The following is a 26,724-nucleotide window of genomic DNA, read 5'->3' on the forward strand; positions in this document are numbered from 1 at the left end:
TCTATCTCTTGTCTCTCCTCCTCTCTGTTTATCTGACTTTCCAATAAAAATAAAATCTTTAAAAGTTTTTTTTTTTTTTTCCGGAGAACCAAATCATAAACCTTTCAGAGAAGGACATTATTATTTTTTGCTTTAATGGCATTTCTCAAGTGAGTTCCCCTGAGCTTTGAATCAATTAAGCAAGAAGTCACTTCAGTAGTCACACAAGTTTACACTGATGACTGGTTTTATAATTGTTCCTGTCTGGTTAGTATAGACATGCTTTGGGAAAGATGAAGTTGATTTTCAATCGTGTACAGAATAATAACAGTTTATAATCATAAAATGTGACAATGGCCCACACAGCATTCATTTGAAAACTACAAGTTGGCATTGGAACGCTTGATTAAAATGCCTTGTCTTCCTGATTTGTTTTTGCTTGAGGGTATAAAGTTCAAATTAACTTTAACTTAGTTAATGAGTTTAAAACCAGGAATAGTTGGGGGAGTGAAGAATAGACCAAAATGAAATCTGGTCCAACACTTCAAAAAGTTAACATAATTCATAAACCCAGATATAACTAATTATCAGTTTTTCTGTGATGTACATGAAATGTAAACACGATTTCCTTCGCTGCGCCCCAAGGGTTCACACGGCTCACTCCTCCTTGGGGGAGGGCACCAGGTTACACCTGCCTCCTCCACTCTTAGCAAGGTCGCGCTGGACGTGTATTCTAACACCTTACTTGGCTCAGTTACTGCTCTTCCCACCCGGGGGATCCACATCCAGCCAGTCCCAGCCGCGCAGGCCCCGCCCCCGGACGCGGCCTCCTGGCTCCGCCCCCTGTCACCGCCGCACTTCCGCTGACGCCGGAGGTCGGAGGCGCCCGGCAAGATGTCGGCGGAGTTGGTTTTGTGATTCGTGTGTGGGAAGTGCTGTGTGACTGGAATCCAGCGGCGGCCGTCAGGAGCCGCATCGAAGGGGAGGTTGGAGGCGGCGGCGACCCGGCGGGGCAGTGTCTGGGCGGCGAGCGTGTGTCCGCAGCCCCTCGAGCTCCGCCGGACCGCCCCATGCCGCCCACCGGCTCAGAACCCGCCAGAATGAACAGGAAGAAAGGAGACAAGGGCTTCGAAAGCCCACGGCCTTATAAATTATAAGTATTGGCTACATTTTCTTTTTCCTGATCGGCGAAACCGACGCGGTGGGTCTGGGAGACCAGAAAACGAGCATCCATTCGCTGTGGTGACAATGGTGTTTGTAGGGCGAACACTTTCCCTTACGGTTCTAAAACTGTATTTTCCCCTAAATAAACCTGCCTTTTGTGGCTCGTGCCTGATTTAAAACAAAGCCAATATGCTTCTGAGTAAGGCTGTCAAATGAATGTAGCCCTTACTTCCACTTGGGAGAGTACTGGGCTTTCACTGACTAATTGAAACGTCTGTTTTTGTTTTTTTCATATACAACCCATCAGGTCGTCTGCATCAACAACATAAACTTCCAGAGAAAATCTGTCGTGGTAAGTTTCTTCCCGGCAGCTGTAAGACGCCCCAGATACATCCTTCACGGTATAATAGTCAGTCCTGCACTCCATGGCTTCAACCAAAGCCGGATCAGAGATATTCGGAGAGAAGGCCTGCCTGTCACTCTGCCGACCTCTGTTAGCCCTGGCATTGTTCTTTAGCCAATGTGGGCTACATTGACCCTGTTTACACCACATCACCCAGTGTGGTAACTGTAGGAAGATTAGCATGGGTTACACATTGGTACAGGTGGCTTGAGCCTCAGTAGTTTTTGGTAACTTGGGTGTCCCCTTATGCTGCTTTCTCTTGGTTAGAGTTTGATTCCTTTTGTGGTGTAGGAAAGTCTGTGTAAGCAGACATTTTCTAGAAATGTGTGTGAAACAAGAGTAAGCCCATGGTGACTGCCTCACGACTTTGTTACTCAGAGGCCCCTTCGTGTGTCCTAATTCTTGGATGATGGTATAAGGGATACTGCATAGTCATAAGGTTTTAGAACATTTGTCATCTAATTAAAACAGTGATATCTTTAAGGCAGAGAGAATTAGAACAGTATTGTAGATAAAGGATTACTGGATCTTAACAGGTAGATACCACACAATAAAATCCACAGTTCTTTGCCATGACCTACGAGGTGGTCCTGGAATATTCTGTGAGCCTTCTGCTGTTTTGTCTTCCCTGACCATTCTGGGTTTGCGGCTGCTCCTTGATTTTAATTACTTCATTCTGGTGTTGGGAGTTTTGACTTGGTCTTCCCTTTATCTGGAAGACTGTTCCTCATGTTTGTGTTGTCATTTCATGCAAGTCATTGTTGAGATGCCATTTGGTCATTGAAGCTTTTTTTTTTTGACTGGACACTTCGAATGGTTGTTTCCTCTGTTCCTCTCCTACCTCGCTCTGTTTATGCCATGTGACTATGCTCTCACTGTGCCCTGTGAGCCTGTAAGACAAATCGTTTCTCTTGAAATAAAGATGTCTTTGAGCAGTCAGAGGACCAGTGTGACTAAAAGACAAAAAGAATGGATGAGATTAGAGGAATAAGCCAGGACTGGGTTATGTGGGGTCTTGTGAACCATGATAAAATATTTGTGAATTTTATTATATTATGTAATGTTTGGATGCTATTCGATATCTCATTTCTCCCCTACTGTATAATACTCTATTAAACATTTTTTTGGCGGTTTATTTATTTTTATTGGAAAAGCAGATATACAGATAGGAGAGGCAGAGAGGATGAGCTTTTGTCCATTGATTTACTTCCCAAGTGACGTCAATGGCCAAAGTTGAGCCCATCTGAAGCCAGGAGCCAGGAGCTTCTTCCTGGTCTCCCACATGGGTCCAGGGTCCCAAAGCTTTGGGCCGTCCTCATCTGCTTTCCCAAGCTACAAGCAGGGAGCTGGATGGGAAGTGGGAACACAGGGATTAGAACCTGCGCTCATATGGGATCCTGGTGCGTTCAAGATGAGGAATTTAGCCGCTAGGCTACTGCACTGGTACCCTCTATTATGCTTTTTATGAAAGCATTGATTTTCTGTGTTTGCTTTGATCTTCTGTGTCCACCCAGAATGGTATTACCTAAATACTTTTAAGATTAGTAGAGAAAGGCTATATAGCTGAACAGTACGTGGACAACATGGCGTTAGGTCTTAACAGAGATAGATGTGATCTCTTGGAACAGTGTAAATAGAAAAAAATAACGCAGAGTGAGTGATAAAATTCTGGGGAGCACTTGGCGGTGCTGAGGCAGGGGAGATGGCGCAGGGTGACGGAGTGATCTCAAAGCCGTAGGTAGCTGCTGTTGGTGTGCTGTAAAGCAAGACGTTTTGTGTTGTTGTTTTTGTCCTTGAACACTGACCCTCCCCAGATCTTAGTATTCTGGTTTTAGCGCCAACATTATTGTCGGAGTTTGCACAGTCTAAAATTAATTCTGTTGAGCTCTGTCACGTTGCTACATTTGTTACTTTCCTCCCTCCCTCCCTGCTTCCCTCTTTTTCTCCCTCCTTTCCTTGCTTCTTACTTTTTTCCATCAATCCTTTGTCTGTATTTATTTGAAAGAGTTATAGATTAAGAGAGAGAGGGAAGTATGTCTTGCGTCCCCAAATGGCTGTAATGCTCTTATTTGGGCCTGGCCAAAGCCAGGTGCCAGCGGCTGCTGGGTCTCCCATGTGGGTGTGGGGACCCGAGAACAGTGTTACCAAATATGGCAGAAGGAGAAAATAGAATGGGAGGAACCGTGAGGCTTCTGGTTTTCATAATTCAAAGATCATTAATGACTTAAGGGAACAACTTCAGCGGGGATGATGGAGAGAAAACAAGGTAACAGGGTGAAGAAGAAGTGGAAGGGGCGGCAGGAGGAAAGGGAACAGGAGGCAGGAAGAGAAGATGGGAGTGCAGGGAAGTGAAGTGTCAGAGCAGCTGGAATGTGAGCTGGAATGCTAGCACTGCAGCCAGCTGTTTGACCTGCTACACATAACACTGATCCCAGCATACAGCTGGTCTTGCAGGGTGTTGCAAAGCTCACTCAGGATGGCTTGCATGAGAAGAGAAGCAAAGTGAAATGGTCTGGGGAGTATGAAGTTGTACACAAGGAAGTTGGCCAGAATGGTTAAATAGGAGTCAGGAGACCCTGGGCTGCAGAAACCTAGGATAATCATTTCTTCCAAATTTTGTTAAGCCTGAGGCACACAGAGAGTGACAGTCCTACCGCTGAATGCTCACAGCAGTCAAGAGGCAGCAGCTGGTGCTTAGTGTGCAAAGCCAGCTTCCTGGACGCCATTGCAGGATTCCCACCTGTGTGGCAGAAATGCAACCTATAGAGCCATTGTCACTGCCCTGGCCTTTGTGGCCACTCAGGAGAGCAAACTGTAGATGGAAAGTCTGTCTCTCTCTGCCTCTCCCTCTCTTTCTTTCTTTGTAATTCTGCCTTTCAAGTTAAATAAATCCTGTATTAAAATTAAATAATCAATAGGGCCTAGCAGCTAAAGTCCTTGCCTTAGATGCACCGGGATCCCATATGGGCGCTGGTTCTAATCTTGGCAGCCTCGCTTCCCATCCAGCTCTCTGTGGCTTGGGAAAGCAGTCGAGGATGTCCCAAAGCCTTGGGACCCTGCACCCGTGTGGGGGACCTGGAAGAGGCTCTGGGCTCCTGGCTTTGGATTGGCTCAACTTTGGCCATTGAGGTCGCTTGGGTAGTGAATCAATGGACAGAAGATCTTCTTTGTCTCCCCTCCTCTATATATATCTGACTTTGCAATAAAAATAAGTAAATCTGTAAAAAATAAATAATAAATAAAATACACTAATTGTCGCAATAAAGTTGTTTTCTTTCTGTTTACAGGGATATGTGGAACTGACTATATTTCCTACCGTTGCGAACTTGAATAGAATCAAGTTGAACAGTAAACAGTGTAGAATATACCGAGTAAGGGTCAACGATTTGGAAGCTGCTTTTATTTATAATGATCCAACCTTGGAAGTTTGCCACAATGAATCAAAACAGTAAGTTGCATATGTTAACTGAAAGTCAGCATTTCTATCTGGTTTCTTATTTAGTATCTGGATTACTTTTTATTCTATTGGTTTTGCTTAGATAGTTTCTCTCTCTTCATTTTATACTCTACTTTGATTTCTTTTTTTTTTAAAGATTTATTCATTTTATTACAGCCAGATATACACAGAGGAGGAGAGACAGAGAGGAAGATCTTCCGTCCGATGATTCACTCCCCAAGTGAGCCGCAACGGGCCGATGCGCGCCGATCCGAAGCTGGGAACCAGGAACCTCTTCCAGGTCTCCCACGCGGGTGCAGTGTCCCAGTGCATTGGGCCGTCCTCAACTGCTTTCCCAGGCCACAAGCAGGGAGCTGGATGGGAAGTGGAGCTGCCGGGAGTAGAACCGGTGCCCATATGGGATCCCGGGGCTTTCAAGGCGAGGACTTTAGCCACTAGGCCACACCGCCAGGCCCACTACTTTGATTTCTATTGCATATGCTGCTCTGTACATTTGGTTCAGTGGTTTTGTCAGCGCTGTGTAATACAATAAGCTCTTTGTATTACGGTCTTTAAGATATATTATCTGGGAACAGAAGTAGATTATTTTTCATCAATTTTTCTGCTTTTAATGAACTAATTTTTAAATATTGAAAACAATTTCTTTAAAAATTTTTTCATTTATGTTATTTGAAAGGTAGAGTTATGAGAGAGAGGGACAGAGAAACTTCTGTTTGCTGATTCATTCCTGAAATGGCAAAGTCCAGGGCTGGACAAGACCAAGGCCAGGAGAGCTAAACTCCACCTAGGGCTCTTACATGCTTTACAGGGACCCAAGTATTTGCGGCATTTTCACTGCTTTCCTAGACACGTTATCAGGGCTGCTGGATCAGAACTAAATCAAACAGGAATTGAACCTGTAATTGTATGGGATGTCAGCATGGCGGGCAGTGACTGCTTAACTGGGCTGTACCACAGTGCTGCGCCAAAAACTAATTTTTGATGGGTTAGTTGGTCACCATAACCTATAGACCAGAAGTTATTTTCAAAGGTTCATAAAATATTCTGCTTACTTTAAAATGTTAGAAAAGTACTGTGTCTAAAAATTTCCATCCATTTTATTTATTTATTTATTTTTAAAATTTTATTTTGTGACACAGTTTCATAGGCTCTGGGATTTCCCCATGTAGGATTCCTCTGCATTGTTGCAGTAGTACAGTTCATATCCAGTCATGATTCCTTCATTGCGAGCATGTACCATGCATAAAGTACAGCATCTTATTGTTCAGATAAATTCAACAGTTTCATTGGGAGACCATCCCTGGACTGAAATTAGAGCTGGCAGAATATCATCCCCTCCAATGAAAAGCCACAACATAACATCAACAACAATTTACAACATTATGGAGTTAATTGACATGGTATTGAGTAACCCATATGTTAGAAAATGCAAGTTCTTAACCACATCCTGTAACTACTTCATTGACATTTCAAGTTTAGTTTATACACAACTGGCTGTTATACACGTTAAAATGGTTATAGGGTATTATTCAGCTGTCTCATGTCTATCTTCATTTTTGTATTTAGCAGCGTATAGTATTGAAGCATGATTTTTACTGAACTTGGTAAATTTTAGGTTAGTCCAAACAGGCTTATAACTCTAACAAGACCTATGTTAACAATTGGGGTGCAGAACAGTTTTAGAAAGGGTGTGCAGAAAAATCTTCAATACTCTAGTGAGGAGTAACTTATCTTTGTGTCCTACCTAGTAAGGTATATGTGAGTCCACGCTGACCATTTCCTGTCTGGTTCTAAGCTTTCCTTGTTTTTATCTGTCTATCTAATCTGGTTTTTTTGGAGGAGAGCCCTCCGGAGCGACCTTGATGGTCATTGCAAGAGAGGTTGGAGAGCCAAAGTTGGAACTAAGTAAGGACCAGAGACAGCTCCTCTCATGAGTCCTGAAGAAAGTTTACTGTTCTTCTGTTTCTGAGGACCGCTCAGGGCTCCTGGCTGCTGTTCCACTGACACTGGATCCTGTAAGAAAGGATTTGGACTCCTTCCATCCTGTGTGGGGGTTCCAAAAGGGAGTGGATGACCTCAGAGTTCTCGACCTATGAGGGCACTCCAATTCCCCGTGGTCTCCTTGGCAGTGGGGATATAGCCCTTGGTGCCTGTGCTGATAGTCCTAGGTGAGGATCCGGGAGTCTCCAGGGTTGGGATACAAGCCTCCTCCTGTCCTCCTGCTCCACTCTGGGGTCAAACTCCCTGCTCTGTGCATATGACCTCCTGTTAAGAGGCTGTCAGGATTGCTCCTGATTCTCTCTGTATGTCTTTAAAGTTTTGCTACTGTCAAATGCTGGTTCGATTCTGCTGTCTATAAGTTACCTGTTATATTCTTGATAGGTCATACTTAACATCTTCCTCACACATTCTAAGAAGGTGGAAGATTTCTCTGTTCTCCCCACCCATTAAGGAATAACATATGGTATTAAAATCATATCAGGCTTTTCAGTTCTTTGATGTAGATCATAAGCAGTCTGATTCACATTGATTGTTGGTTCATTGGTTACATCACAATATCTTATTGCATGTGATACAGGCTGTTTGAGGTTGACATAATATTACAATTTACAGGTACTATTTTTTGGATTGACATTATTTCATCTTAAATTAAGGCAGACATGTGATATCTAACCTTTTGGGATTGGCTTATTTCCCTTACCATAATGGTTTCCAGTAGGGCCCATTTGGCCACAAAGAACTGCATTTCGTTTTTTTAATAGCTGAATAGTGTTCCATTTTATTGAAATAAATACTGCATCTCTGAGGATTACTTTTTCAGTAAACTTAATATGATGAGTTTTTGTTGTGTTTTTTATTTTGCATTTAGTATTTTGTTTCCATTATGCATACATTGTGTGTCTATCTACAGACACAGATACATGAAGGGATCACTGTCATTTTGATTGTCAGGTGATATTTCATTTACTTAGTATATTTTGTCTTGCATGATTATTCTTAAATAGTTTGAAGCCTTTGCAGTTATAAATAATGTCAAGTGAATATCTTGGCACAGATAAGTTTTTTTCCCCCTTTTCGATTTTCTTAGGCAAATAGGATTACTTACTATTCTTTTTTTTTTTTTTAAAGATTTAGTTATTTTTATTGCAAAGTCAGATATACAGAGAGGAGGAGAGACAGAGAGGAAGATCTTCCGTCCGATCATTCACTCCCCAAGTGACCACAATGGCCGGTGCTGGGCTGATTCGAAGCCGGGTACCAGGAACTTATTTCCAGGTCTCCCACACGGGTGCAGGGTCCCAAAGCTTTGGGCCATCCTCGACTGCTTTCCCAGGCCACAAGCAGGGATCTGGATGGAAGTGGAGCTGCCGGGATTAGAACTGGCGGTCATATGGGATCCTGGTGCGTTCAAGGCAAGGACTTTAGCCACTAGACCACGTGGCCGGGCCCGATTACTTACTATTCTTGTGGCTGTTATCGTTTTACCTAATTGGATCTTAATATGATCTTTAATAATTTAAATACCATCATCTATATTTGAGGATGCTTATTTTTTCAGAGTTTTAAGGTCATTTTTGTGATTCTTCGTGCTTGAAGGTGGAATGTCAAAACTTGATTATAAACTCTTTAGTAAGGTAGTGTTTTTCCTTATTTAGCTATGTAATATGGCCTTGAAGTAGTGGTTCTCACGTTGCCTGCTCAGATAAGCAGTATCAGCATCTCTTGGGAACTTGTTAAAACTGCAAATTCCCAAGCATTACTCCAAACCTACTGAATCAAATTTAAAATAGAGTTCTACAGTTTCTGTTTTAACAAGTACATTTTCTCAGGAAATGAGATTAAGTGAAAGTAATTTTTCCCTTAGAGAACCTAAGTACTGAAGTATACAATATTTAAAGCTGGCTTTCGCATTGTACAGCAGTTAATTTTGTTGTTAAATATTTATTTTATTTTTCTTGCAAAGTCAGATATACAAAGAGGAGGAGAGACAGAGAGAAAGATCTTCCATCCAATGATTCACTCCCCAAGTGAGTGCAATGGCTGGTGCTATGCCGATCAGAGCCAGGAGCCAGGAGGAACTTATTTCCAGGTCTCCCACTTGGGTGCAGGGTCCCAAGGCTTTGGGTCATCCTCTGCTGCTTTCTCAGGTCACAAGCAGGGATCTGGATGGGAAGTGGAGCTGCCGGGATTAGAACCGGTGCCCATATGGGATCCCGGGGCGTTCAAGGCGAGGACTTTAGCTGCTAGGCCATGCCACCAGGCCCTTTACCTGTTAATTTTTAATTTTTGAATTTCACATAGCAGAAAGAGAAATACAGATTCTATAATCATCTCAATTTGCGTGTTTTGGATGTTTTATTGAGAGTAAGTTATAAGCTAATAATAAGTATATCAGCCTTTAAAATTAGCAAGTTTTTAAGTTAAGGATTTGGAACAGCTGACACCGATATATTGCTGGAGGAAGTGCAGAATGATACAGCTGTTCTGGGACACAGCTTGGCAGGTCCTCGAAATTCACCATGTGCTTGCCAGATGAGTCGGCACGATGACTGGGTGTTTACACCACAGAAAAGAGACTCTCTTCCACACAGCAACTGCTGCCACATGTTCTCAGCAGCATCGTCGTTACAGCCAAGACCTGCAAACAACATGAATGTGCTGTAGTTGGTGAATGAATAAACAACTCGGTACAATTTGTGAATTGTAATATGACTCAGTGGTAAAAAGGAACAATTTTTATATATATGACAAAAGAAAAAGCCTTGGATGAATTTCAGTGATAATTTAGTAAGACAAGCCAATCTCAAAAGGTGATGATCTGTAAGTGCACTTCTATTTAGAGTGACACAGGAACGTGTTTTATATCATTGTTGTGTGGGTGGTTCCCTGAACCAGGTTATGCTGTACAATTTATAGAACTGTGTACAGTATGCTTTTGCTGTGTGACATGTTTTTAAAATAATACAATTTTTTATAGTTCTAAAGTATTTTTTTTCTTTTTTTTTTTTGTTATTTTATGATACAGTTCCATAGGCTCTGGGATTTCCTTTATCCCCTCCCCAAGTCCTTCCCCCCTCCCTGAGTTCCCCTATATCATTACTATAGTATAGTTCTTCATATACAGTCATATGTCCATCATTGTAGGCCTGGAGCATGGCAGAGAGTCCAGCATCCTAGTGTCAAGATACAGTAAACAGTTTCATGGGGAGTCCATCTTTGTCTGGAACTAGGGATGCATACTGCATTGTATCCTCACATCTGGGTATGATAGTCTCCATTGCACAGTTACTGTACATCCCCTTGAATGAAAAAGCTGCAAAACAAGAACAACAGGAAAAAAAAATTAACAACACCATGAAGTTAAATAACCTATTACTGAATGACTAATGTGTCGCTGAAGAAATGAAAATCGAGAACCTTCTTGCAGAAAATGACTATTACTATGATCTATGAGTCATTGAAGAATTCATTCAGAAGAAAGTGTTTTGAAGAAGTGAAACTAACAAAAAAAATCAAAATCTATGGGATATAGTTTCCACTGAATTTCGTTGGTGAAAAGTGTCTCCTGTAGGCAACAAATAGATGGGTTTAGTTTTTAAATCCAGTCTACTAATCTATGATGTTTGATTGATGAGTTGAAGCCATTTACATTCAGGGTTAATACAAATAGATGGTAATTTGGTTCTCTCATTTTAGCAATGGGTTGTTCATTGGTTTAGTCTTCTGTTGTCACCTTACTGGGATGTTCTTTGCATTTGCTTTTGGTTTTGGTGAGTGCTATTCCTTTTCTCTGTCAAGAGAACATCTGTTAAGTATCATTTGTAGGGCAGGTTTGAAAGAGGCATATTCTTTTAAGTTTTTTTACTGTGGAAGAATTTTATTTCATTTTCAAAGACAAAGGAAAATTTTGCTGGGTACATAATCCTGGGCCAATAAATTTTTGCTTTTAGAATCTGGAATATGTTATTCCATTCTCTTGCCTATAGAGTTTCCCCTGAGAGGTCTCCTGTGAATTTAATTGGGATTCTTTATATGTCAGTTGATTTTTTTCACGTGCACGTTTAAAGATCTTTTCCTTATGTTCAATTGAAGAGAGTTTGATGATCATGTGTGGTGGTGAAGATCGCTTTTGGTTAAGCCTGTTGGGAGTTCTGTGTCCCTGCTGGATGTTGTTCCCCAATTCTTTCTCCAGATTAGGGAAAATTTCCCTCATTATTTCATTAAATACATTTGTAAACCCAGCTTCTTTTTCCGCACCTTCTGCAACTCCCGTAACTCTTATATTGGGCCCTTTAATAGTATCTTCCAATTCTTGAATGCTTTTTTTTAGCCTGACCCAGCTCTGCTTCCGGCTTTTTGTTTGTTTGGTGACAGGAAGTATCTTCCAACTGTAAGATTCTTTCTTCTGCCTCCTTTATTCTATTTTGGAGACCCTCCACTGTACTTTTCATTTGCTGCACTGTATTCTTCATTTCTGATATAACACTTTCGTTTGATTCATTTCCAGTGTGACGTATTCCTTGAATTCCTTGAATGCCTGCTTTATATGCGTCTCGTTGTTGATAAGTTTTATAACAAGTGTTTTGAATTCTTTATTTCCCATTTTCTAGGTATATTCCTCAGTGAACTCTGAGGTCTTTGCAGGGGAGTCCTCAATAATATTCATTGTGCCTCTGTGTTGTCTTTTGCTCTTGGTCATTGCACTTCTGGTTATCAGACTCTTCTCCTTGGGGAAGGTTTTTTAAGCTGTGTCACCCGCAGGTCTACAGTTCTGTTTTACTTATTGCAGTTGGTACATGGCTCTTTCATTGGAGTTAGTTGTGCCCCTCCCTCCAGCGAGTTCCAGGTCTGGTTCTTATGTTAGATTTCTGCCATGGTCTCCGTAGCCCCAACTCCTGGCTCACCACTCTCTACCTCCTGTGAAACATGCTGAGGCTGCACTGTTGTCTGTACAACCTTTTTCCCACTTTTGGTTGGAGCAGTTGTCAGGATTAGGGAGATACCAGGTGTCCTATAAAGCTGGTTGTTGGTGGTGATCTTGCAGGAACCTGTTGGCCATTAGGTCTGAGGGCCACATGGACTTATTTTGACCTATACAATGCCATAGTTGGTGTTATTTTCCTGGTTGCTGGTTTAGTTCTGGTTGCCAGTGCAATTCAGATCACCTCTCGCTGAATGTCTGTGGGGTATCAGTAACTGCAACACCACACTGTTGTGTCGGCTGCTTTCCTGGATCTGTCAGTCTCCAGGTACCCCTCTGCTGTAGTTTCATCCTCCTGTTTTCTGGAATGTGCCCTCTTTGCTTTCACACTGGCTAATATTTCTCTGTCTGTTTAAATGTGTCCTTACCCTATTCTGCCATCTCGATTCTCCAGTTTTTTTTTTTAAGCTTTATTTATTTTTCTTGGAAAGTCAGATTTACAGAGAGGAGAGCCAGAGAGAAAGATCTTCCATCCACTGGTTCACACCCCAAGTGGACGAAAGAGCCAGAGCTGAGCTGATCTGAAGCCAGGAGCCAGGAGTTACTTCTGGTTCTCCCATGCTTGTGCTGGATTTCAAAGCTTGGGCCACCCTTGACTGCTTCCTCAGGCTACAGGCAGGGAGCTGGATGGGAAATGCAGCAGCCGCGATATGAACTGGCACCCATATGGGATCCGTACACATGCAGGGCAAGCACTTTGGTCACTAGGCTACCGCACCAGGCCCATAGTTCTAAGGTTTTTGTAATTTATATTTTACATTTTTATCAGAAAGAAATTGCTAAAATATAGACAGTGTTAAATGCTTTCAAAGCCTCATGTTTTATAGCTGAATATCAATTAAAGGCATAGGAATATTACCTCTTTCCTCATTAATAGGGAGATAGTTGGAGATACGGGAGAAATGGTCTCTAGGCAACAGCTGTTGGGAGGCCTGTGTCCCATGATGGAGTGCAGGGATGAGTCCTGGCCCCTCCACTTTCAGTGCAGCATCATGTAATTCATCCTAGCAGGTGAAAAGTGATGGGTCACTGGCACCTGGGTATGAGATGACCTGGATGGAAGCCTGGCTCCACCTGGTCCAGCCCTGAATGTTGTGGACATTGGGAAAGTAAACCAGGGATGAAAGATCCCTCCCTCCCCATCACTCTGCCTTCAGAAATGACAAGAAATGAACATTGAAAAAGTTTCATTAAGTTAGAGGCATGCTCTAGTTGTTGATGGACTCACAGAAGGTGCTTAGCCAGCGTCGGCTCATGCTGTTTGTTTCTACATTTTGTTTTCCTTCTCTTTTCATCCCATGTTGATTTTTTTTTAATTTCCATATTAACTAAGTTCATGTGTGTAATTTGTTTCATGAAAGAGTTACGAAGTTATGTGAGAACATATTGTCATATTTCTGTGGGAAACAGGGATAAATAACTATTGAACAAATATTTATTGAGAAACTCAACCGTGGTGAGTGCAAAAGTTTGCACTCGGTGCTGGAGATACATAGTTGTTTCAAGGAAGTAATTGCTGTTTTTAGTGGTTTTACACATCTTGAAATCAGATTATAAAACTTGGCTGGTGTTGCGGCACAATGGGTTAAGCTGCTGGTTGCAAGACAGGTATCCCATATTAGAGCACTGGTTTGAGTCCCACCTGCTCTACTTCCTGTTGCCAGGCCTGGAAAAGCAGCAGATGGTCCAAGTGCTTGGACCACTACTACTATGAAAGACCCAGATGAAAATTCTAGGATTCTGACTTCTGTCTGGCCAGCGCTGGCCATTGGCAACCATTTGGGAAGTGAACCAGCAGATGGAAGATTCTCTTGTTTGTCCATTTTCCTCTGTCACGCTTTCAAATAATTAAAAAAAAAAAAAAAAAAACTGGAACTGTAGAACTTGTTGAATTTTTGCTAGATTGATAAAAAGAGCTATTATTTTTTAGTTGTATAGGTTTTTACACATATATCAGACAAGTGTAGTGACTTTGGCATTTCATAATTAAGAGAAAATATTATAATACATACCTTTTTTTTTAAAAGATTTATTTATTTTATTACAAAGTCAGATATACAGAGAGGAGGAGAGACAGAGAAGAAGATCTTCCGTCCGATGATTCACTCCCCAAGTGAGCCGCAACGGGCCGGTGTGCGCCGATCCGAAGCCTGGAACCTGGAACCTCTTCCGGGTCTCCCACGCGGGTGCAGGGTCCCAAAGCTTTGGGCCGTCCTTGACTGCTTTCCCAGGCCACAAGCAGGGATCTGGATGGAAGTGGAGCTGCTGGGATTAGAACCAGGGCGTTCAAGGCGAGGACTTTAGCTGCTAGGCCACGTCGCCGGACCCAATACATACCATTTTAAAAATAGCTCTTAACATGTTAAGTAGAGCAATAGTTACTTGGCTAAAAATGTGTGCTCATGAATTGTGTGAGGAAAAGAGGTGCCAAATAACACATAACAAAGGGGTTGACGAAATATATGGCATGTTGTTATTAAAAGTTGGCTCTTTTTATTCCCCTAGGAGGAATCTCAATTATTTTTCCAATGCTTATGCAGCTGCAGTAAGTGCCGTGGATCCTGACGCAGGAAATGGAGAACTGTGTATTAAGGTTCCTTCCGAGCTGTGGAAACATGTTGACGGTAAGGCTTCAGGAATATGACTTTACACTAAAATCATGTTGGATTCAGAGATTAAGAATTTTGTGTGAAAATTAATGATACCAAAATTATAAAGTAACCAATTGAAATGCAGAAGGGATTAGAATTTCAGTTTGCGAGAAACACTTCCTAACAGTAAAATCATCAGTCAAAAGCTTCAACAAAAACAAACTCATTTCACTATGTTTTTAAGTGAAAGACAGGGCTCCGTGTTTGGCGTTGTTGTTCAGATGTTGCTTTGGGCCCTGTATCCCATCTCCCAGTGCCAGCGTCTATCCTGGACCTGCTTCCGCATAGTGCTGCTCCTGGGAGGCAGAGTGATGACTCAAGTAGCTGGATTCCTGCCACCAGGTGGAAGCCCTAGACTGAGTTCCTGGCTCCTGGCTTCAGCCTGGACCACCCTGGTGTCGTTGCACAATGGGTTAATAAGCTGCTGAATGTAGCACAGGTAGTCCATGTTAGAGCACTGGTTTGAGTCCCAGGTGAGAGAGCTCTGTCTCTGGCTTTCTAATAAATAAGTAAAAATTTTTTAAAAAGCCAGAGATTTTTAAAATTTTTGAAGACAGAACAATTGTTAGATATTTGAGGGTTTAAAATTATCAAATCAGTTTACGATGATAGTATTTTATAGCAGAAAAGATCTTAAAAATTACCTAGTATAATTTCTCCATTTGTTAAAAAAATAACCAGGTCCTGTAAGAGTAAGTGACCTGCTGAAGTTAATGTAGCTAGTTGTAAAATGCAAGCTGAAACAGAGTTCTTGATGTTCATTCTGCATCCTTTTGAGTATATTTCTAAATCTTTCCTTCCCTTTGTATAAAATTATGGCCAATATAATTATTACATGTAAGCATCTGTTATATATCATCATAAAAAATTGCCAGTTGGGCTGGCACAGTGGTATCACAGGCTAATCTTCTACTTGGAATTGCTGGCTCCCCATAGGAGTGCCAGTTCATGTCCTGGTTAAAAGCTATTCAACTTTTAATCCAGCTCTCTCTTTATAGTCTGAAAAGCAGCAGAGGATGGCCCAATCCCTTAGGCCCCTGCACCCACATGGGAGGCTGGGGGGAGCTCCTGTCTCCCAGCTAGAGATCAGCTCAACTTTGGCTATTGCAGCCATTTGACGAGTGAATCAGCAGTTACAAGGCTTCTCTCTGTAAAATCTGTCTTTAATAATAACAATAACAACAACAATAATATTAATGGCCAAAATACGAAAGTAAAGGATTTTGTGTTATGCTGGATGTGTGTGTGTGTGTGTGTGTAGGTTTGGAGGTAGTGTTGGGAGGGACCTACTCAGTACTCAGTTTGAGGGCCAGGCGTAAAAGTCCAAGATTTAGAAATAAATGATTGTAATATTTGGGAGGAAATTAGAAGGAACTTTTTTTTTTAGTCTTATGGACTTAAGTGTCCAGTGTGGGAATTTTGAACTTTTTTCTTCCGATGTTATAGATTTTCAGAAATGCTGAGAGGAGAATGATCAGAGGTATTAATGTAAAAAGCAGCGAGCAGTGATTAGATTGACAAGGAACAAGAGAGGATGCCCGCTGAACTAGCCGGGAGGTGATCAAGCTCTAGAATAAGCAGTATGATTTCTCACATAAAGCTCACCTCCTGATGCCAGTTGTGTTCCGTGCTAGCCTTCGCCCTTCTTTTTGGACCACTGCTACTTACTTACGTATCAGTGAATGTCTGTTTGTGTTGCAGAGTTAAAGGTCCTGAAGATACACATAAATTTTTCTTTGGATCAACCCAAAGGCGGTCTTCATTTTGTGGTCCCCAGCGTAGAGGGAAGTATGGCGGAGAGAGGTGCTCACGTGTTCTCTTGTGGCTATCAGAATTCCACAAGGTAAATGCCAGATTGCCAAGTTATGTCAGTTAACTTCCTTTGAAAATTACATTTTTGATGTGTGTGTGTGCAGTGTATCTATTTAGTGTAAAATGAGAAGGCTGAGCTTCATTGCCCGAAGGCTAAATCTCTTGCAAATCATCATTCATTAGTCATCCCACTATCTTGTGTCTTGCTCGTTTTTGGGTTTTGTAACGTTCATTCTAAAATAATCATCTCAGCAGTTCTTTTACATGCAGCAAATTATACACATTTCAAGTGTAAAGTTTGGTAAGTTTACACAGGTGAACAGACCCATCTAAATCACACTCAAAGTAGAGCATGTTACCAGCAGTACGAAGACCACCCGCCAGTCACTTGGTTCATGACCTTGACAGCTAGCAGCCTTCTGTCCCACTGTCCTGGTTTCTAAGATACTGTAGATTAATTATACCTTTTTTAAAAAAAAAATTTAAATAAATAGAATAACATGCATTATTCTGTTTATATCAGGCTTTTTTGTTCAACGTTGCTTATGAGGTTTACCTGCCTCATTGTGTATGTGATGGTAGTTTATTCGTTCGCATACCTCTGTAGTTCACCAGGTATTACTGGAATACTTATGTAATTTGCATGTTTTCTTCAGGTTATTAGCTTCTCCAAAGGATAATATTTGATCCTCATTTATGTTTTAGTACCAAGTTCTGGCCCTGGGACATAGTAAGAACTGACCCATAGTGATACACAGTTGAGCATAATGATCTAGCTTTACCAGCACTCAGTTTGAATTTCTGCAGAGCATAATATTTAAAGATTTTTATTCTTAAAGATTCATTCATTTTTCATTGAATAGCTAAATATACAGAGAGGAGGAGAGACAGAGAGGAAGATCCTCCATCCAATGATACACTCCCCAAGTGGCTGCAATGGCCAGAACTACGCTGATGTGAAGCCAGGAGCCTGGAGCCTCCTCTGGGCCTCCCACACAGGTACATAGTCCCAAGGACTCAGACTGCCCCTGACCACCCTCCCAGGCCACAAGTCGGGAGCCGGATGGGAAGTGGGACTGCCTGGACCAGAGCCAGCGCCCATATAGGACCCAGGCTGCCAGGCCACCGTGCCGTGCCCAGAGCACCATATTTAAAAAAATATTTCTTTACACATGGAAAATTCCGAGCATTAATTGTTTTGTACAATTTTAGTAGTTTTTAGCTTTGTTGAAGTGAATGCTACATTGAAACTGACTAATGTGAACATGCAAATTAACTTAAATTGGAAAATAATAGTTACTTAACTCTAAGGGTTTGAGCTTAGAGGTACTAGGTTATGTATTTTGTTAAAATTTCTGTTGCGGGTCTGACATGGTGGCCTAGAGGCTAGAGTCCTTGCCTTGAATGCACCAGGATCCCATATGGGCGCCATTTCTAATCCCGGCAGCTCCACCTCCCATCCAGCTCCCTGCTTGTGGCCTGGGAAAGCAGTTGAGGATGGCCCAAAGCATTGGGACTTTGCACCCACATCGGAGACCTGGAGGAAGTTCCTGGCTCCTGGCTTTTGATTGGTGCAGCACTGGCCGTTGCACTCACTTGGGGAGTGAATCAATGGATGGAAGATCTTCCTCTTTTTATATCTGCCTTTCCAATAAAAATAAAAAAAATCTTTTAAAAAAATTTTTGTTGAATATTTAGAAGGACTTTTTTTGGGTAATATTCTTTAAAGTTGCATGGTGAAAGGTTTCAGTAACTAAATAGCTAAAATTTGTTTTTGTGCATTTTCTAGAAATGTTACAATAACAGAAGGAAAACTGTTTATACTACAATATCAATATATGTTCTCTACTGTCTTATTTTTTCCTAGATTTTGGTTCCCATGTGTTGATTCGTACTCTGAGTTGTGTACATGGAAGTTAGAGTTCACAGTTGATGCTGCCATGGTGGCTGTTTCCAATGGGGATTTGGTGGAGACAGTGTATACCCATGACATGAGGAAGAAGACCTTCCATTACCTGCTTGCCATTCCCACAGCAGCGTCAAACATCGCCTTGGCCATTGGACCTTTTGAAATCCTTGTAGATCCGTATATGCACGAGGCAAGTTGTAGTTGCGCCCCTTCTTACTGTTCTTCGCACTTTCCCTCTTTATAAAAAGAGAAGTATTGATAGAATACTAAGCTTTACTTGTCTTTCAACTCTCAAGTTACCAGTAGAGAACAAAAGTTTTTATCTGATGTATTTAGTAGTATGTATCGTGGAATGAATTCCTTTGAAAATGTTGTTTTACTAGAATTTTCGAAGTTTTGTTTTCAGTAGGGAGTATATCGTTCCAAAAAGAGCTTCAGGTGCACCTGGACTAGAATATAGATTGTTCACTGTAATGAATCCTGCTTACTGCTGATTGTTACCTGGTTGTTTAGTTATGACTGTTGTAGTCTTATTTGCAGAGTATTAAAAATTGCAAAATCAAAATTAAAGAGCAAGGTTTATTCCCATATCTGCTTATACATGGACAACAGTCTGAAGCAGTGTTCTTCCAGTATCTTTTCAGCACATGTCATATGTCGAGATCACATGTCATAGATACATGATAAAGATCATGTGTCATGTGATAGGCTAAAGAGCTTTTAGGTTGTCCCAACTGTGAGAGTTGCGCTGCTTAGAAAATTATTTATCAGTTATTAATTCTCTTGGTTGCTGAACTTGCATTAAATAATATTTCAGGATCTGGCGCTTTAGCCTAGTGTCTAAAGTCTTCGCCTTGCACGTGCCGGGATCCAACATCGGCTCTGGTTCTAATCCCGGTGGTCCCATGTCCCATCCAGCTCCCTGCTTGTGGCCTGGGAAAGCAGTCAAGGACAGCCCTGGCTTTGGGACCCTGCACCTGCGTGGGAGACCCAGAAGAGGCTCCTGGCTTCAGATTGGCTCAGCTCAAGCCATTGCAGCCACTTGGGGAGTGAATCATCAGATGGAAGATCTTCCTCTCTGTCTCTCCTCTTCTCTATATATCTAGTTTTCCAATAAAAATAAATAAGTCTTAAAAAATTTTTTTTGAGAGGCCCAGTACTGTGGCATAGCAAGTTAAGCAGCCACCTGCAGTACCATCAGCCTATGTAGGCATTGATTCAAGTTCCGACTGCTCTACTTCTGATCCAGTTCCTGCTAATGTGCCTGGGAAAACGCTGGTGCTTAACCCCCTGCCATGATGTGGGAAACCCAGAAGCCCTGGCTCCAGGGTAGCCCAGTCCTGGTCGTTGCAGCCATTTGGGGTGTCAGCCAGTGGATGGAACATCTCTTGCCCTCTGACTCACGTCTGTGTATTAACTCTGCTTTTATGTTTTCAACTTAATTTTTCTTTTTTACTTTAATAGTGTATATTGTGACCACATATGTATCTCAAGAGCGTTTCTTTTAGACAAATAAAAATTGGGGAGTAATCAATTTTTGTTAAGATTTATTTATTTTTATTGCAAAGTCAGATATACAGAGAGGAGGACAGAGAAGAAGATCTTCCATCTGATGATTTACTCCCCAAGTGACCGCAAGGCCAGTGCTGAGCTGATCAAAAGCCAGGAGCCAGGAGCTTCTTCTGTGTCTTCCATGTGACTGCGGGGTCCCAAGGCTTTGCGTTGCCCTTGACTGCTTTCCCAGGCCAAAGCAGGTAGCTAGTTGGGAAGCGGGACTGCTGGAATTAGAACCGGCACCCATATGGGATCCAGGCACATACAAGTCAAGGACTTTAGCCTCTAGGTCACCGCTCCGGGCCCTGAGTAATCAATTTTTGGCAGGGAGGTCCTTGATATGACTCTTTTTTTTTTTTTTAATTTTTTATTGGAAAGTCAGATATACAGAGAGGAGGAGAGACAGAAAGATCTTCCGTCCACTGATTCACTCCCCAAGTGACCAAAACGGCCGGTGCTGCGCCGATCCGAAGCCAGGAACCTGGAACCTCTTCCGGGTCTCCCACGCGAGTGCAGGGTCCCAAGGCTTTGGGCCGTCCTTGACTGCTTTCCCAGGCCACAAGCAGGGATCTGGATGGGAGGTGGAGCTGCCAGGATTAGAACTGGTGCCTGTATGGGATCCTGGCGTGTTGAAGGCGAGGACTTTAGCCTCTAGGCCACACCACCGGGCCCTGTGACTTTTACATTTGCTTTTTGGATGTTCATAATATTTGTAAAATCAGCCGTGAAAAAGATGTGCTGTACTTTCCTAAATAGTTTGCTTTGTTGTCCTGACAATCATTGTATTGGAAATTTATCCATTTTGAAGAAACTATGATACATCTACTCTGTGGTATACTATTAAGCCTTTAAATAATGAAATTCTATCATTTGTGATAAAATGGTCCCAAGTAAAGAGCATTATGCTCAGAGAAATGAACCAATCCCTAAAGGACAAGTATCGTATGTTCTCTCTAATGTAAGGCAACTTTCATGCAGTATATAAGATCAGTAAATGCAGGTAAGCATGTACATATTCATCTAGAGGAACTGTATAAGGGAGACATACTGAGAAGGGAAGATGCAGTGCAGTATTCATCTCTAGAAGAAAACATGGACTCTCAGTGGTACTGTTAAATATATCTTGAGAATATGATGCTAGACTCTACCATTGTCTATACCTACAGTGTCATGATGCACTTTAATAGCAGAATGATGGACTTGTGACTGTTCCTGAAGGAATATAATATTATAATATGGGAGGGGGGAGTTAGGAGGAGGTAAGTGGGGTGGCTGGAAGGGGAAATCCCCAAGCCTGTGGCAGTATATTGTGAAGAAAAAGATTGTTCACTCATAAGATTGGCAACTACTTTATTTTTAATGGTAAATGATCAACTTTGTAAAAAGCAATATATGATCAGTACCTATTCTGTTTCTTGGGGGAATAATTTGGGGGCAATGTGACAGTTAAGATTTGCTTTTCATTTCAAGTTTTACTGTCTGCATTTTTCCTTTTTTCTCTGGTTTTTAAATATTTATTTATTTGAAGGAGTTAGAGGAGGGGAGTCACAGAGAGAAAAAGAAGCAAACAAGCAGCCGTCTTCCATCCACTGGCTTAATCCCCAAATGCCCGTAGCAGGCAGAATTGGACTGGGCTGGAGCTAGAAGCAAGGAACTTGGCCTGAGTCCTCACGTGGGTGGCAGGGACTCAGGTACTTGAGCATCGTTCTCTGCCTTACAAGACACAGGATCGGGAAGCAAGAGCCAGGGCACCGATGCACACTGCAGTTGTTCCGAGCCGTGGATTAACTGCACATCAGCTCCCCCCCAGAGTCCTTCTTTTCGATGAATAATGTTTCTTTTTTGTTTGTGTACCAAGGGAATGGTTATTATAATGCAGTCTGGGCTTTGAATATTAATAATATATAGATGCTATACTTATGGTAGCCTCTGTTCTGTATGTCTAAACTACTGTGAGAAGAATTTTTATTATCCATTAAAGCCTTTTCTTGCTTCCATGATCCTAACAGTAATTGAAACTCTTTAACATAGCTTTCACGATCTTCTAGAATTTGACCCTAATATTTATTATATTCAAAATAGCTTTCTTACATTTCTCTCATCATAACTTATTCTTGTCTTAGACTTACTTAACGTATGCTATTTTCTCATCTTTTCTAACCTTGTACAAAGTAAACAGATGACCTCAGGGGTGATGTAGTTAGTCACCTGTCGTTGATGCCGCGTTTGGCTTGTGATCCTAAGGAGACAGTGTGTAGTTGTGGTATCGGAGGAGGACTGTAGCAACTTGACTCTTTTACTCATGTGGTCTTGCCTGCATTTTGTGTTTCAGGTTACTCATTTTTGTTTACCACAACTTCTCCCGTTGCTTAAACATACAACATCATATCTTCATGAAGTCTTTGAATTTTATGAAGAAATTCTTACATGTCGATATCCGTATTCCTGTTTTAAGACTGTGTTCATTGATGAGGCCTATGTCGAAGTGGCTGCTTATGCTTCCATGAGCATTTTCAGGTTGGTATTTGGCTCTGAAATGCGAAAATAGGATAATGATAGGATGAAAGGTTACTTTGCTTTGATATGGAGTTTTGAACTTAAAATTTAGCTGTGGCTGGATTTGTAGAAAACCCAGGGTTTTTTTAATTTTTAAAAGGTATAAAACCATGAAGAAAAAAATTCAAATAGCTCAAGATCCATTACCTTTATCTTGGATTAACTGGCATTTATTCTTTTCATATTCTTGTTTCCTAGCACAATTTAAAAACTTGCTGATCCTGTCAGATATGTATGGGGCCAAAAAAAGTATTCCTTTTTGGCATTATTGCCCTCCTCACATCCCGGTTCCTCTTCGTTTGAGAGTTCCAAATATACGGATTTTATGTCTCGAGCTCAGGCATTTTACCCACTATGGGCCTAAACTTTGGGGTTTATAAAATGGGCTAGTGATACTGCCTCTGAGACTCCATAATGGGATTACGGATTTGAAGGTAAACAGGAGAGCAAAAAAAAAAAATAGTTATTAGGAAAGGAATTTGAAATTAGAGGACTCTTTCGTACAAGGATCAGCTTCTGCTTAACATACGAGTTTCTGCCGTCACCCTCTAAAAAAGTCATTGATGTTTGTTGTGGAAACAGATGCTAAATCTTATTCCTTGCTTTAAACAACAGATTCTAAGATGAGTTTCAGCTAAATTTTGGAAAGAGCAGAAAGTTCTTTGAGAATTTTATGACTTTCACATCTAACTTAAATTTTACTCTTGTAAAAGTAGAATAATTTTGCCTGTATGATGATTTCTTTCTTGGTTATAATTCGTTTTCTTTTAAATTCTAGTACAAATCTTCTGCACAGTGCCATGATTATAGATGAAACACCTTTGACTCGAAGGTGTTTAGCTCAATCCTTGGCCCAGCAGTTTTTCGGATGTTTCATATCCAGAATGTCTTGGTGAGTAATGTGAAAGTTTATAACTGCTGAGAAAAAGTATCAGGAACATTTATTTTTGTTATTTTCCTCTTGAATTATGAGCTGCCTTTGCCGTACTTGCAGATATTTAATTTAAGACACAGTTCTTTGTATATTTAAGGAAAGAGAATGAGTATAAATTTCATCCTAATGTTTTGACTGTAAGATCAATTTAATTATGAAAGTATTTAGAAAAACTTCATGGTAGACCGAAAGTTTGGATATAAGGATGGGTTGGTGGATGAAGACATGGGAAATAAGTCAGTAAAAAATACACAGTGCCTTTCCTTTGGTGAAGTAAAAATATAACTAAACTAAACCTTAGATCTTAGAGTGCCATTCATGACCACGCATAGGTTTGGCAACAGCAGGACGTGGACTGTCAGAACTGAAGGGTGTTGTCCTGGCTCTAGGCAGGTGTATCCTTATCAGGCAGCCAGCGCAAACAGCACTGAGCAGGAGGGAGGCAGCACTGTCAGAGCACATATGTTGGAAAATTATATTTAAAATAAGGCTCTAAAGAAGTGTGACAGTTAAATGTCAAACCATGTATGAAAAGGGCTAGTCAAGTAAAACTCAGGCAGAGAAAGTGGGAAGCCGAACAATCTGTTACCAGTATTCATTTTCTTTAACAAGGTAAGACTATGCACTACACATATTCCATCATCTTTGGTTTTATTCGGGGAGTGTTTAGGATTAAAAGAAATTTTTATTTTTTCTTTTTGCATAGGTCTGACGAATGGGTGTTGAAGGGAATTTCAGGATATATTTATGGACTTTGGATGAAAAAAACTTTTGGTGTTAATGAGTACCGCCATTGGATTAAAGAGGTATTAACAGCTGAATTTATTATACACTTAACAGTCAATGTATCGGTATTAATATTCTGATTACCAAGTCTAATGTTCGTAATATTTTTAAAAGATTTACATATGAATGTGAAAAGCAGAGTGATGGAGATAGAGGTAGAGAGAAAGAGGAAAAAAAGAGAGAGAGAGGTAGAGAGAGAGAGAGATATCTTCCATCTGCTCGTTAACTATTCAAGTGGCTGCAACAGCCTGGGGCAGACAGAATCCAGGAGCCAGGAACTTCATCGTGGCTTCCCACGTGGGAGGTAGAGCCCCAAGCACTTGTGCTATCATTCACTGACTTTTGAGGAACAATCACAAGAAGCTGGATTAGAACCGGAGTATCCAGGACTGAAGCAAACTCTTCAGTAAAGGGGATGCTGTCTTGGCAAGTGTGTGTAACCTAGTGTGCTGCACTGCCAACCCCTTCTGTCATGTATTATTTTATTTATTGAAAAAAATGCTGATTTTTTAAAAATTTGCTCTGGTTTCCATTTCAAGATTGTTTTCCTCTTAGAGTGAGAATGTTTTAAGGTCCTTCAGTTTTGAGTCAATTGTTAGAACTATCTGAGAAGTCATTTGTAATTGGGCTTCCTAAATATAATCTTAAAAAAAAAAGTTTATTGGAAAGGCAGATATACAGAGAGAAGGAGGTGAGACAGAGAGAAAGATTTTCCATCCATTGGTTCACTCCACAAGTGACTCCAATGGCCAGAGTTTAGTTGATCCGAAGCCAGGAGCCCGGAGCTTCTTCTGTGTCTCCCATGGGACTGTGGGTCCCAAGGCTTTGGGCCATCCTTGACTGCTTTCCCAGGCCAAGGCAGGGAGCTGCATAGGAACTGCAGCAGCCAGGATATGAACTGGCATCCATATGGGATCCTGGTGTGTACAAGTTGAGGACTTTAGCCACCTAAAGTCTACCTCGCCGGGCCCCCTAAATGTAATCTTAAAATCTTGAATAATCTCTTAACCCCATGTATGTAAGAATAATAGTGGCTTCTGGATGTAGGTTTAGATCTTTTATCCATTTAGATCTGATCTTAGTGTATGGTGAGAGATGTGGGTCTATCTTTTGGTTTCTGCAGGCTATCAACCAGTTGTCCCAACAGCATTTATTGAACAGACCTTCCCATTTGCCTGGGTTGTCGTTTGTCTTTTTGTCAAAGATTATTTGGCTGTATTTGTGTGGGTTCCCATCTGGTGTTTCTATTCTGCTCCATTGATCTTCTTCTCTATTTTTTTTTGCCAGTACCAGGCTGTTTTGATAACCACTGCCCTATAGTATGTCCAGAGGTCTGGGACTGTGATTCCCCCTGCTAACTTCCTGTTCTTGAGAATGGTTCTAGCTATTCGTGGTTTTTTGTGTTTCCAGATGAACCTTTGAATCATTGTTTCCAGATCTGTGAAGAATGTTTTGGGCAATTTGATTGGGATTGCGTTGAATGTATACATTGCTTTTGGCAGTATAGACATTTTAATGATATTGATTTTACCTATCCAGGAGCATGGGATGTTACGCCATCGTTTGAAGTCTTGTTCCATTTCTTTTTTAAGCAGTTTGTAGTTTTCTTCAAATAGGTCTCCTACATTTTTGGTTAGGTTTATTCCCAGATACTTCATACTTTTCTCTGTTATTTTGAACGGTATCTTGCTGGTTAGATCTTTTTCCATCTTTGGGCTATTTGCATACACTATGGCTGTTGATTTTTGTTCATTAATTTTGTACCCTGCCACTCTTCCAAACTCTCGTATAAGATCTAGCAGTCTCTGTATTGAGTCTCTTGGGTCTTCTATGTAGAGGATCATGTCATCTGCGTATAGTGAAAGCTTGACTTCTTCGATTCCCATTTGGATTCCTTTGATTTCTTTTTCTTGTCTTATGGCCTCAGCGAGTACCTCTAGGACTATGTTGAACAGCAGCGGAGAAAGCGGACATCCTTGTCTTGTTCCAGATTTCAGTGGGAAGGGTTCCAGTTTTTCTCCATTCAGTATGATGCTGGCGTTGGGCTTTTCATATATTGCTTTGATTATGTTGTGGATTTTTCCATCCGCACCTGCCCCTGCAGATACATTTCAGTCATATCATGCAGAGAGCTTCCTCATCACATGAAAAAAATCTCCGGATTTATTCTTGTTGAAGAAATCTCCATGTCTTATTTAGCACATTATGCTAACAGAAACTCAAGAAAGTTAAAAAAAAAAAATTAAAAATTTTAAATCTCTAAAATAGTAAAACATTTTATGCTTTAGAGAACCAGAGAATTGATTCCTTATTTCAGAAACTTAGAGGCTGAGTAGAAATTCATTGTACACACGTCACATTTCTTGTAATCATTCATCAATATATGGAAACTTTTAGTTTTTCATTTCTTGGCTTGTGAATACTGATGCAGTAAAAATGGGAATGCAGATGTCTCTTTGAAAGATTAATTTCATCTCTTTTGAATATGTACCCAGTAGCAGGAATCCCAAGTTAAATGGTAGTTCTGTTTTTAATTT

The 26,724-nt window shown here is 41.1% G+C and overlaps 1 protein-coding gene across 2 annotated transcripts in view; it reads left to right on the forward strand.

The window, feature by feature from the left end:
• The first annotated feature begins 898 nt into the window (after positions 1-898).
• TAF2 (TATA-box binding protein associated factor 2) overlaps positions 899-26,724 on the forward strand; it is an 86,153-nt gene continuing 60,327 nt past the window's right edge. For both annotated transcript variants that reach the window (XM_058668521.1, XM_058668522.1), the window contains exons 1-9: positions 899-1,132; positions 1,441-1,495; positions 4,834-4,994; positions 14,491-14,609; positions 16,338-16,479; positions 18,316-18,547; positions 22,244-22,428; positions 23,246-23,359; positions 24,108-24,207. In XM_058668521.1, coding sequence (XP_058524504.1) covers positions 1,050-1,132; positions 1,441-1,495; positions 4,834-4,994; positions 14,491-14,609; positions 16,338-16,479; positions 18,316-18,547; positions 22,244-22,428; positions 23,246-23,359; positions 24,108-24,207 — 1,191 coding nt within the window. In that variant the 5' untranslated portion in view covers positions 899-1,049. The remainder of the gene's footprint in view (positions 1,133-1,440; positions 1,496-4,833; positions 4,995-14,490; positions 14,610-16,337; positions 16,480-18,315; positions 18,548-22,243; positions 22,429-23,245; positions 23,360-24,107; positions 24,208-26,724) is intronic.

Source organism: Ochotona princeps, chromosome 9 (assembly GCF_030435755.1).
Source record: "Ochotona princeps isolate mOchPri1 chromosome 9, mOchPri1.hap1, whole genome shotgun sequence".
NCBI lineage: Eukaryota > Metazoa > Chordata > Mammalia > Lagomorpha > Ochotonidae > Ochotona > Ochotona princeps.